Consider the following 11,932-nt stretch of genomic DNA (forward strand, 5'->3'; position numbering starts at 1 on the left):
AATTTTTTTTTTCCTTTGACTTTCCTTTTATTCTTTAACGTTTAAAAAAAAAAAAAATTTTTTTCACCATTTTTTCTTACTGTTTTCTCTCTTTCTTTTTCTTCTTTCTTTCATTTCATTTCAAACTTCTTTTCTTTCTCCCTCTCACCGTAAATATTTACGAGTTTTCTAAGCCGATTCCCATGTGATTTTGATTTAAGGCTCATCATTTGTTACGAACTAATACCAAAAAAAAAAAAAAAAAAGAAAAAAAAACCTATCCAGGAAAAACCATCCAGGGAAATCACTGAACAATTTTCTTTTTAACTTTTTCTTTTTTTTATAAAAGGAAAAAAAAGCTCTAAATTAGTCGAATCGAAAACTCGATTCCCTCCTTTTTTTTCTCTCCATCTATCTCGTATTACTTTTATTATTATTATCATCATTCTTTTCTTTTTTTTCTTTCCCTCGTTAACAATTATTTATGAATTTTAATGAATTTATTATTATTATTATTATTATTATTATTATTATTATTATTATTATTATTATCTTATAAATAAATATAAAAAAACGAAAAAAAAAAAATTTTTTTTTCTCGTTACCTTTTTCGTTTTCAAATCACGGTATTGATTTTACCTTTTTTTTTCTTTTTTTTTTTTTTCTCCCATTAAATAAATAACAAAGTCCATAAATAAATTACATAAGTTTTACAAAGTTAACTAAAAACTCTTTTGATTCTCTTTTAAAATATGGCGGCACAAAAAAAAAAAACAAAATTTCCTTTATTTTTTTTTATTTTTATTTTTGATGAAGTTAATTGCCATCAAATTCACATGTTACACAAAAGTTGTCGAGTAAAAAAAAAAAAAATTGAAACAAATTATATATATATAAATTTTACAATAATTTTTTGACACGGTATCATTATTATTATTATTATTATTATTATTATTATTACCGTAAAGATTACTTCGTAATAAGGAAAATAAATAAATATTGCAGACTAAGAAACAAACAACCTAAAAAAAAAAAAAACAATTATTAATTTTTTTTAATAAAAATTATTTTCGTTATGAATAAAAAAAATTTTCTCGCTTCTGATTGGCTGATCGTTTAGTCTTCAATAATTTCGACCAAACATTTATAAAGCTCTCGTGATAAATTTAAAATATTATTATTATTTTTATTGAAAACGGGAAGGGGGGTAGAAAAAATTGTAAGGCGGAAAATCGGAGGAAGGGCGTGAAAAAATTGGGATGGGAAAAAATTGGGGAGGGGAAAGATTGTGTGGAAAAGAGGATTTAAGAAGAGGAAGGGGTTTATAAAAATTAGAGAAGGGGTAAGAAAGGTACGTAAGAAAAGGGGAGAAGCGTGGATAGGCATGAAAAGATAAAGGTGGGAGTTTAAAAGCTAGAAAAGTTAGGAAGTGGATGAGGTTGGGCGTTAACAGGTACATAAGAAAAAGGGGGAGGAGCTTAGTTAATTTTTAAACGGTATTGTTGGAGATTTTAAAGATATGGTTGCGAGAGTGGGTGGGGCTTAAAAAATATAGGGAAAGGGAGGTAAAAAAAAAAAAATTAAAAACAAAGTGACTTTTTTCGGATGCTTTAATAAAAGATGTTGAGAAAAGAATGAAAGAGTTCATGACTTGAGGAGCACATGCCAGATTTTATTATTAAATTTATTGGTAGACGTGATGGAAAGAGAATAAACATTTTATTGCATCAGGTTTCGAATACTAATAAGGTTGAAAAAAAAAGGAAACGGAAACGTTCCTCGACTAATCTTCTCCATCCTATCAATTTTTTTTTTTTTTTTTTTTTTTTATGAATCGTAAATTCCATTGTTTACGATTATCCTTCTTTTTTTGTATTTTGGAAAAACGTTCCGGTATTTCTGCCATTTTTTTTTTTTTTTTTTTAATTGTCAAGTAATAAAAAAAATTTTCGATTTTTTTTTCTTTTTTTGTTTTTAATTCGTATGAATATTTTAAAAGGGATTTAATAATTGAAATACGGGAAAAACTCGTAAAATGATGATGTCACAGGAATATAATTCGAGTTTTTTTTTTATGAACGGAACATAATCTTTTTATATATTACATTGTATAATTATATTGAAATTATTTCTGAGAAAATATATATATGTATTTTTTTTTAACGGTTTTACTATAGAATTTTTTTCCCCCCCTCCAGAACGTGATATAAAAAAGAAATAAAAAAGGAGAAAAAAGGGAGAATGAAAAAACGGGAAAAAACGGGAAAAATGTAAATTCAATTCGATTTTTTTTTTTTAATACAATCTTAATGCTGAACCAATTTTCAATTCCGACTAATAGAGATTAGATGAGCCGGATTTTCATTTTTTTTCTTTTTTTTTATATATAATTGGTTATAATAAAAAAAAATATCATCATGGCCGACGACCTTTTTCATTCGTCGGCTTTATTCACGTTCGTTTTTACGGTTTTTTTAATTTAATTTCTTTATATATATAAATTTTCGATATTTTCATTTGGTGGAAAGGTTCAATTTTAACCGTTTTTATACGCCATTTTTGCATGGTTGTTCAATCGACTTCCAAAACTGGATTTTTCCGCACGTTTCCGGTATTTCTAGGTTTTTTTTTTTTTATTTTAACCAAAAATATATACATTTACGGAAATATTATTTCAAAAAAAAAAAGGAGAAAAGAAAAAAAATTAAAAGGTCATATTTCATTTGATTAATGAGAATGAATGTGACACGTAAAAGAAAATTCTTCAAGAAAAGGGGAGAAAAAATCCTTAGGGATATTTCGATCATCTTTAATTTCATGTAATCCGGATAAAAAAGTTTGAAAAAAAAAAGTTTTTTTTTCTTTTCTCTTTTTAAATATAAACGTGAGAAATAAATAAATGTTATAATGATAATAATAATAATTATTATTAGGTGAAATATTTAAACGTCATCAAAATTGTGTGTTTGTTATTGTTTTTAGGTCATTTTATCTATTTATTTTAAATGTGTATATGTATGTGTGTTGGATTATCTGTTAAGAGAGAGATATATATCAATAAAATTATGCAAATAAATGTAGTTGTTGAGGGTAAATCAATGAATATTTTGTTTGTATATAAATTGAGGTTTCGTAGAGTAACATAGAACAATCTGACATTGATAACAAATATTCTAACGATAATCTAACGATAAAGATTAAACTGTAAACACTACGTATATATTTTATTTTTGGTTTGTAAAATTTTAATATCACATCACGTTGGTTTAGTAATAATATTTTTTACCGGAAGTTACGTAATGTTTAACGAATTAAATTTTCGGACAAACAAAAACATAATTATGTTGTGTTTGTTTAACAATGTTTCAGGAAAACGCACACGAAAATACAGGAAATTTATATGTGCGTATAATTATGTTTGACGTAATAATTGTTTGATTTAATGGCGCTGTCATTTTTTTTTTTGTGATTTACTAAAATAAAAATAAAATTCCGATGTTGGTACGTATGTGATTGATTGATTGACTGACTGACTAAGTGACTTAGTGAGTAAATGATTGAACGAAACGTAAATTATTTTCATCACGTTATAAATATAAAAAAAAAAAAGGGGGAAAAAAAATTAAATTTGTTTGTTTTTTTTTTTAAATGTTTCTACCGGAAAAAGACACAATTAGTATTAAAAAAAAAAAAAGAAAAACCCATCGTGTCAGAAGACAGAGAGAGAGAGAGGGGAAAAAAAAGGGGGGGGGGGAAACAGATGAGTTTAAAAAAAAATCACGAATGTTTTTCCTCCTGAATTTAAATGTTTAAAAATTAGTTGAAATTTTTTAATTTTTTTAATTTTTAAAATTTTTTAAACGAGAAAAAAAAATTAATAAACACGCGCACGCGTACACACGCAGCAGACAGAAAAAAACAATAAAATTTTATTAATTAATAATACTACTATTTAAATAAATAATTTTTGAAAACGTTAATAAATTTTTTTTTTTTTTTTCCGCTTCGTAAAAAGAGACGTGAAGGTAATAATATAATTAAAATGTTCACAAACGTAATAAATGACAAATTCACTTATTTGTTTTATTTATTGTCACGTTCGTGGTAAACAAAACGTGGGAGGAGATTGACATCTGCAACTAAACATCATTTAAACGTATAAAATAACCATACACGAACCGCCTCCACCCCCTTCCCCCGTCAGAACAACAGAAAAAAAATAAAGTACGAGAGTAAATTGTATAAATTATTATTATTCTTTTAATTTATGCAACATTTTTTTTTTTTTTTTTACGTAAAAATAATAACATTAAATCTTAAATTCTCATGCCACGTTTTTTTATTTTTCACATTAATTATTCGTTAAATGGAAAAAATAAAAATCCTTTGATAGATTTTATGAAAAAAAAAAAAAAAAAAAATTCCAACTGTAACGAATAACATAACTTCAATTTAAAAGAGTCATACTTTTTTTTTTTTTTTTTTTTTTTTACAATTGTCAAAGGAATAATAATTTAAAAGAGACAAGAAGAGAGAGAGAGAGGTGAGAGAATGTAAAAAGTGGTTAGAGAAAAAGCTAAATACATATATTTATATTAGTTTCGAGAATTTGCGTTTTATAAAATCAAAAATTGAAAAATGGGAAAAAAGAATAAATCAAATAACATCAATTTTTATAAATATTTTTTTTTTTTGTACGAACCGAGTAGTATATTAACCTTTAACTTTTTCCAAAAGTCGTAAATTTTTTAACCTTTTAAAAAAAAAAAAAAAAAAGGTTACATTTAATTCGGTTTCGTTGTTCATATCATCATTCCCTATTGTGTGTCTGCGGGTGCTTGTGTGTGTGTGCGTGTCTGTGTGCGTGTGCGTGCCTATCTACGGGTGTGTGTATGTACGGGTGAGATGCGTCTGAACTAACCAAAAAAAAAAAAAAAATCTCGTAAAAAAAAAAAAGGATAAAGTTAAATGGCTGGAATGAAATGGATTAATAAAAAATGTTTTATGGAGAGAGAAAACGTGGTTTTGTGAGAGGAGTTAATTTTTTAAAATAAAATTTCCCTCTCTCTCTCACTCTCTCTCTATCTCTCTCTCGTTTTCCAAACGGATTATAATTATATAATAAATTTTTAAGTTGGTATCACTGTTGTTGTAGCTGTTTTTTCCTACTATTTTTAAAGGAAAAATTAAACGATAAAAAAAAAAAAAAATTTTTACATTGGTTTACGTACAAAATTTTTTATTTTTATTTTTTAATTTATTATTATTATTATTATTATTATTATTATTATTATTATTATTATTGTTTTAATGGCGACAGATTTTCTTTTTTAGATTTAAAAATTTTTTTGGAACGCAAATTTTTGGAAATAACATTTGAACCTGAACGATTTCCTGTTTGAAAACTTTTTTTTTTAAAAATCTTTATCGAATTACCGGTTATGCCACGATTTTCCCAAAATTCTTTTTAACTTTAAAATCATTTCCGGTTTCCGGTTACTTCTCACATAATGACCAATTTTATTTTTTTCATTTTTACTTCTACTTCGATTATCGTGTTTTTGTCTTCTGTTACAAACACATTTTAAATCATTTTCTAATTTTATTATGACGTCATATTCGTTACCTCAACCGATTCTATCCGTTTGTTTATGCATGTTTGTGTTTGTCGCAACTGTAACGTTAGATTTACTACGATATTCATTTACCATTCTTTCCAGTCGATTGATGTCATGTGATTTTCATCTTTATCCAATCCAGTGCGTATAATACGATTCTTATCAATTTTTTTTTTTTTTAATTATCTTTATCGAAGTCAATTTTCGTCTGCTTTTTTTTTTTTTTTACCACGTCGAGACGTCGTCGAAAATTATTTTTCACGTAACAACCGTAAAAAAAAATTTCAACTGTTGCATTTTTGCAATTTTATTATTATTATTATTATTATTATTATTATTATTATTATTATTATTATTATTATTTTTATTATTATTATCATTATTGCAAATGTTTGTAAATTCCTGATAATGTCAGGGAAAAAAAAAATTTAATTTAAGATCATTTTAATATTAAAAAAAAAAAAAATTTTTTTTAATTAAACATAATTTTAATTATTTACATTATTATCATTATTATTATTTTAATTCTTTCTCGGATTAGAATTATTCTACTAACACGTAAAAAAAATGACGATTTTTTTATTAATAAATTTTCAAAACGAAATTATTATTATTATTATTTTTAATAATATACTTTATACAGTAACGATCCATTATTTTTTTTATAACGTACGGCGATAATAATGATAATAATTATTATTATCGTTTATTCTGTTTATTACGTTATTGGGGTGTGATAGATTGTATATCTTGTCGCTCAACAACGTTTTCTGCTTCCACGTCCGTTGTAACGTCTGAAAAAAAAAAAAAAAAAATTGTGACGTAAAAAAATGTCGCGGAAACGAAACCGATATAAAAAATTAATTTGAGGTCGTTGTTTTCTCTCTTTTTTTTCTTTCCGAAAAAAATGGGGGGAAGGGGGATTCAAAAAAAAAAAGTTTTCGAATTAAAAATATTAAATAAAAAAATATTATTATTATTATTTTTTTAAAAATAACGATAACAAAACTTTTTGTTTTTAAAAAAAAAAAAATTCTTTTGTTAAAAGTTATTTTAACTTTATTAAACGGATGCTGGAATCATTTGGTCCAGAAGTTAAAAAAAAAAATGAAGAAGAAAACCGGATGAATGATGAGTAAAATGTCAAAAATGATAGTTTTAAAACTTTTTTTTCTTTATATAAATTTTAATATTTAATACCGAAGGACTTTAATGCCATTTAAAAAATGGCGGACGTATGTAAAAAAAAAAAATTTTTTTTCTACTTTGATTTAGATACGTATATTAAAATATATTAAAAAAAAAAAAAGAGAGAGAGAGAGGTCGTGAAATAGAGAGAGAGAGAAAGAGGGGGGGAGAGAGAAAGATAGAGAGAAAAAGAAAACTTTTTGCTACCATTAAATAAATTTTAATTTAAAATTTTTTCATAACTCAAGCAAATTTTCAATTATTTTTTTTTTTATTTTTTACTTTTTTAAAAAACCCTTTTTGCCGTTTTTGCCGTCTTTCCCGTTTTTCTTTTTTTTTTTTTTATTTAATTTGCCTGCATAAAAATAATTTAATCGCCTTAAGGAAAAATATCATTTGAGAAGAAAAAAAAAAAAAATTTTTTTAATAATAATAATAATACGAGACAAAGGTTTACGTGACACTTCATTTAAAAGAGAAAAAAAAATTCGAATTAAAAAACTTTTTTAACGTAAATATTATTATTATTATTATCGTCGTCGACGTCGACGCCGCCATTTTTTCCTCCTTTAATTTCTATGGCGTAACATTTTTTTTTTTTCTAACAATCGCGAGACTAAATTTTACAGATGAAATGTTACAAGGTGAATGTTTTATCGCATGCACGCAAACACGTTTAACGCATCCACACGCGCATTCACATACATGTCATAGAGGAAAAATGATTCGAAAATCAATTACGCGCGAAAAGGGTTTAATGTAGAAAACGGAGTGGGGGAAAAAAAAACTCTCACCGCCTTCTTGCAAATTATTTTCTTCCGTCGATATGTTATCAACGGAATCGTTTCGGTTCATCGACGACAATTCATCGAATAATTTTTTCCTATCTTCGATATTATCAAAATTCGTTTTTATTCTTAAATGTATGTTGTGAGTATTTTTCCACCAATAATACCAAGGTTTCAAATTAACGTTAATTAAAAAACAAGTTGAACACGTGTAAGCAGACGTGACCCCACCTAATAAAACGTTGAATATACCTTTCGTATACGACGCAGACAAACCGTACCTGTACGACAGAAAAAAATAAATTATTTAATTCACGATTGTAGGCGCGCGTTTTTCAACAAACTCACTTAAGTCCCATTTCGATAAAATATTCCAAAAAGAAAACGCTCGTGAGTATCAATGTAATTGTTAAAAAACTAAACAAAGTGATTTTAAATAAATCCGTTTGTAAGTGTCTCCAATTGACTGGATGTCTTATCCATAGTCTAAGGGATTGATAAAGAGTGTAACGTCTCGTTTTTAGAGTATCGTATTGAAAATGACAAAGTTCGCAGGATATTCTCGACGAACAATTCAACCATCTTTCGAGACATTTAAAATGTACGTAAGCAAGCGTGCCTGAAACAAAAAAATTTAATTGTTAAAGGAAAAATTTTGTGATTTAGAGAGGGGTGTAAAAGGGTCAATGAACTCAATGTCACATAAAATTGAGTCCCATGTGCGTTTTATATATTCGATTGGCTTTTTCCCTTATTCCCTACCCCCCCCCCAACGTCACATATCGGTCATTTTTTTTGTTTTCTATACGAACCTTTACAATTACACGGAGATATAAGTTGATTTAATGGAGATGAAGAACTTTGACATATTCTACAAAAAGGAATTTGTTCGCCATTTGTTTTATATTTAATTTCACTGTCGACCACGTGAACTGAAATATTTTCATCAAAATTTTCTGTCATTTCATGTAAAGAATCTGATTTGCGTTTAATTAAATCCCATAAACCCATTTCACGTGATATCTCCGTCTTGACACACATTTAAATTTCTTTTACTTTTCTTTTACTTTCTTCTTCCCTCTCGTTGTAAAAAGAAAAAAAATCACTTTCCCTACTTCTCTCTCTCCCTCTCTCCTTCTCTCTTTCTCACCTTGTATTTTATTCCTTTCACACTCTCACAATCTCTTTCTCTCAATATCAATGATGATTTTTTTTCATTTTTTTTTATTATTATTGTTATTACGAATACTTTACGAATCGATTTGTTATTATTATTATTTTTTTAATTATTATCATTATTATTTTAGACATTATATATATATAAAAAAAAATTTAACATTTCGTCATATGTATCAAAATAATTTTTCCCAGTTTTTTTTTTTTTATTATTTATTTTTATTATAAAAACGAAAATATTATTATTATTTTGTTGCCAAAAATCGTCGAGAATACACGTTAAAATAATAATAAAAAAAAGTAAACAAATAGTAATTTTTTTTTGTTTACAAACAAATATTTTATTTTTATAAATTTGGCAATACTGGTTAATTAATAATGGCGGTATACGTTACAAAGAGTAACAAACTTTCGTTCGTTTTGTTTATGTTTATTATAAATAATTTAAAAAATAATTATTATTATTATCTAAAAGGAAATTTTTCTTCTCACCTCCTCCCCTCCCTTCCCCCTCTCTGTCTCTACAAATTTTCATTATCATCATTATCATTCTAGTCGCACAAAAACATAAAAAAAAATAAATCTTTTATAAAAAAAAAAAAAAAAAACTGTCAGCCAAGCGGAAAATGATAATGATAGATCGCGCGCGCTTTTCTTTTTCCACTTGAAAAAAGAAAAACGTTATCATCATTTTGATAAGACGAGTAATTTTCTTTTTTTTTTTTTTATAAATACACGAAACTAAAAATAAAATAAATAAAATTTTTTAAATTCTTTTTATTAAAAAATTTTCCGATTTACGTTATTAAAAAAAAAAAATTTTTTTTTTTCTCTTAAAAAATTCTCTCTCTCTATCTCTCTCTCTCGTATTATTTACTTACTTCTCGACGACCCGAAATTTTAATATATATATATATATATAAGTTAGTCCAAAAACGGACGGTAAAAATGGGGATCCCCCATTATATTATTATTATTATTGTTGTTAAAAAAAATAAATTTAAATGTTTATTACCCGGTCGGTAGTAACCCTTTTACTCCGCCATTTTATTTTAATAAAAAAATCAAAATTTATACGATGCCGTGTATGTATATATATATATATTATAAAGTTCAATTTCCGCTTTGTATATACAACATTCTCTCTCTCTCTCCCACGCATGTATATATATTTAAAATAAGTACGAGAACGTACGTGTAAATTAATAATAATAATAATAATAATAATAATAATAATAATAATAATAATAATAATAATAATAATAATAATAATAATAATAATAATAATAATAATAATATAAAAGAAAATAACTCGCGGATAAAATTACGTAACATAATATAAACAAAATTTTAACTCTCTTTAAAAAATTACGCTTTAAATTATTTACGAATTGGAAAATATTTGTTTGTTGTTGTTGTTGTTGCTGTTTGTCTTTGTCGAGATGAATCAACGTATAAAATGAAGTTTTTTTTGTCCTGGGAGGGGGTTGAGGAGGGAGGAGGAGGAAGAAAAAGAAAATTAACGGGTTTTCTAACGGAAAAATAATAAAAATAAAAAAATTTTTATTTTGTTATCATTATCACTCGTTTGTTGTCGTTTGTAATTGTTTTGTACGTAGTTTAAAATGTTTTAAAACAATTTTTATTTGTTATCATATTTATAAAAAATTAAAATTTTTTTACGCGGGTAAACAAAAAAAATATTCAAAATTTAAAATCTTTTTTTTTTTTTAACGGATTAATAATTTAACGATTTTGTATAAAAAGTTGGTTATAATATAGTAGTAAAATATTTATAGAGGTACGTTACTATAAAAAAAAAAAATAAACCCCCCCCATTAAAAATGACGAAAGATATTTTATTATATAAAAAAAAAAATTTTATCCTATAAAAGCGATACGTAGAGAAAGTGTGAGAGAGAGAGTGGGATATGGGGGGGGAGAGAGAGAGATATAACTTTTCAATATTTTAAATTTATTGCCTTGTTAGAATTTTAATTGCCGATTTAGCGTTTCAAAAAGCGTTTATTATTATTATTATTATTATTATTATTATTATTATTATTATTATTATTATTATAAATTACGTATGCGTATTTGGTTGGCGTGTAAAGGGAAAAGGTACGCGCGTATCATTTTTAATAATAATATTATATAATATATAAAATATATTTCGGGTGTAATTAATTTTTTTTTTTTAAACTCGGCCATTTTATTTTTTTTTTTTTAATAAATTTTAAATCCTTTCGAAACCGAAAAACAATTATTATTATTATTACAAGGATTTAAATTCGTGTTTAATTATTATTATTATTATTTTATCACAAAATATTTATTATTATTATTATTATTATTATTATTATTATTATTATTATTATTATTATTATTATTATTATTGTTTTTATTTTAGCAGAAGAAAAATATTGTTGTTGTTGATATTTTAAAAAATTTTATAATGTGAAAAGAAGGATGAGAAGAGAAAGAGAAATAAGATTCGAAATTAAATTTTTTTCTTTAATTGGAGAGAAAAATGTCGCCAAATTAAAAAAAAAACCTAGTAATAATAATAATAATAATATTGATGTGATATTGAGGGTACGTTGAATGTATATAAATATGTAAACATGAAAATTATCGATCCGTTCGATTAAAAAATAAATAAATAAATTCAAATAATTTTCTTTTATAGTTAAAGAAAAGTGTAAATAATAAAAAAGTAAAAATAAATAAAATTACATAAAAGTGTGCGAATGAAAAGAAAGAGAGAAAGAGAGAGAGGAAATAGAGAGAAATAAAATTTTATAACTTTTTTCGGGTGTACGTGTACGCTCCCCCACAAACCCCCAAACAAACAAACAAACCGAAAAATAAAATTTAAAAAAAAAAAAAAAAAGAAAACAAGCAATTAAATTTTTTTTTTTTTACCTTTTTTTAAATTATATTTGATGAAGTTGCTAAAAACAAATTTTTATTTAAGTTCGTTTTTAATTTATGTAAGAGGGAAATTTTTTCCCTGCTTTTTTTTCCCTCCACCTCCTTTTATATTCATTCCTTTTATTTTTACATTTAAATAAAATTATTACATATAAGTATAAATAAATTTATTAGCGATTTAAAAAAAATTTGTTTAATAATAATAATAATAATAATAATAATAATAATAATAATGATGATGATGATGAT

General features: G+C 24.8%; 1 protein-coding gene across 1 annotated transcript; it reads right to left on the reverse strand.

Annotated features, from left to right (window-relative positions):
- Positions 1-6,320: 6,320 nt before the first annotated feature.
- Positions 6,321-8,614, reverse strand: Phum_PHUM121140 (membrane-associated RING finger protein, putative; the record flags this gene model as incomplete). The annotated part of the gene is made up of 4 exons (XM_002424174.1): positions 6,321-6,391; positions 7,580-7,854; positions 7,922-8,192; positions 8,386-8,614. 4 exons carry the CDS (start codon positions 8,612-8,614, stop codon positions 6,321-6,323), a joined length of 846 nt encoding a protein of 281 aa, XP_002424219.1.
- Positions 8,615-11,932: the final 3,318 nt, after the last annotated feature.

The sequence above is a fragment of the Pediculus humanus genome, genomic scaffold (assembly GCF_000006295.1).
Source record: "Pediculus humanus corporis 1103172107469 genomic scaffold, whole genome shotgun sequence".
NCBI lineage: Eukaryota > Metazoa > Arthropoda > Insecta > Psocodea > Pediculidae > Pediculus > Pediculus humanus.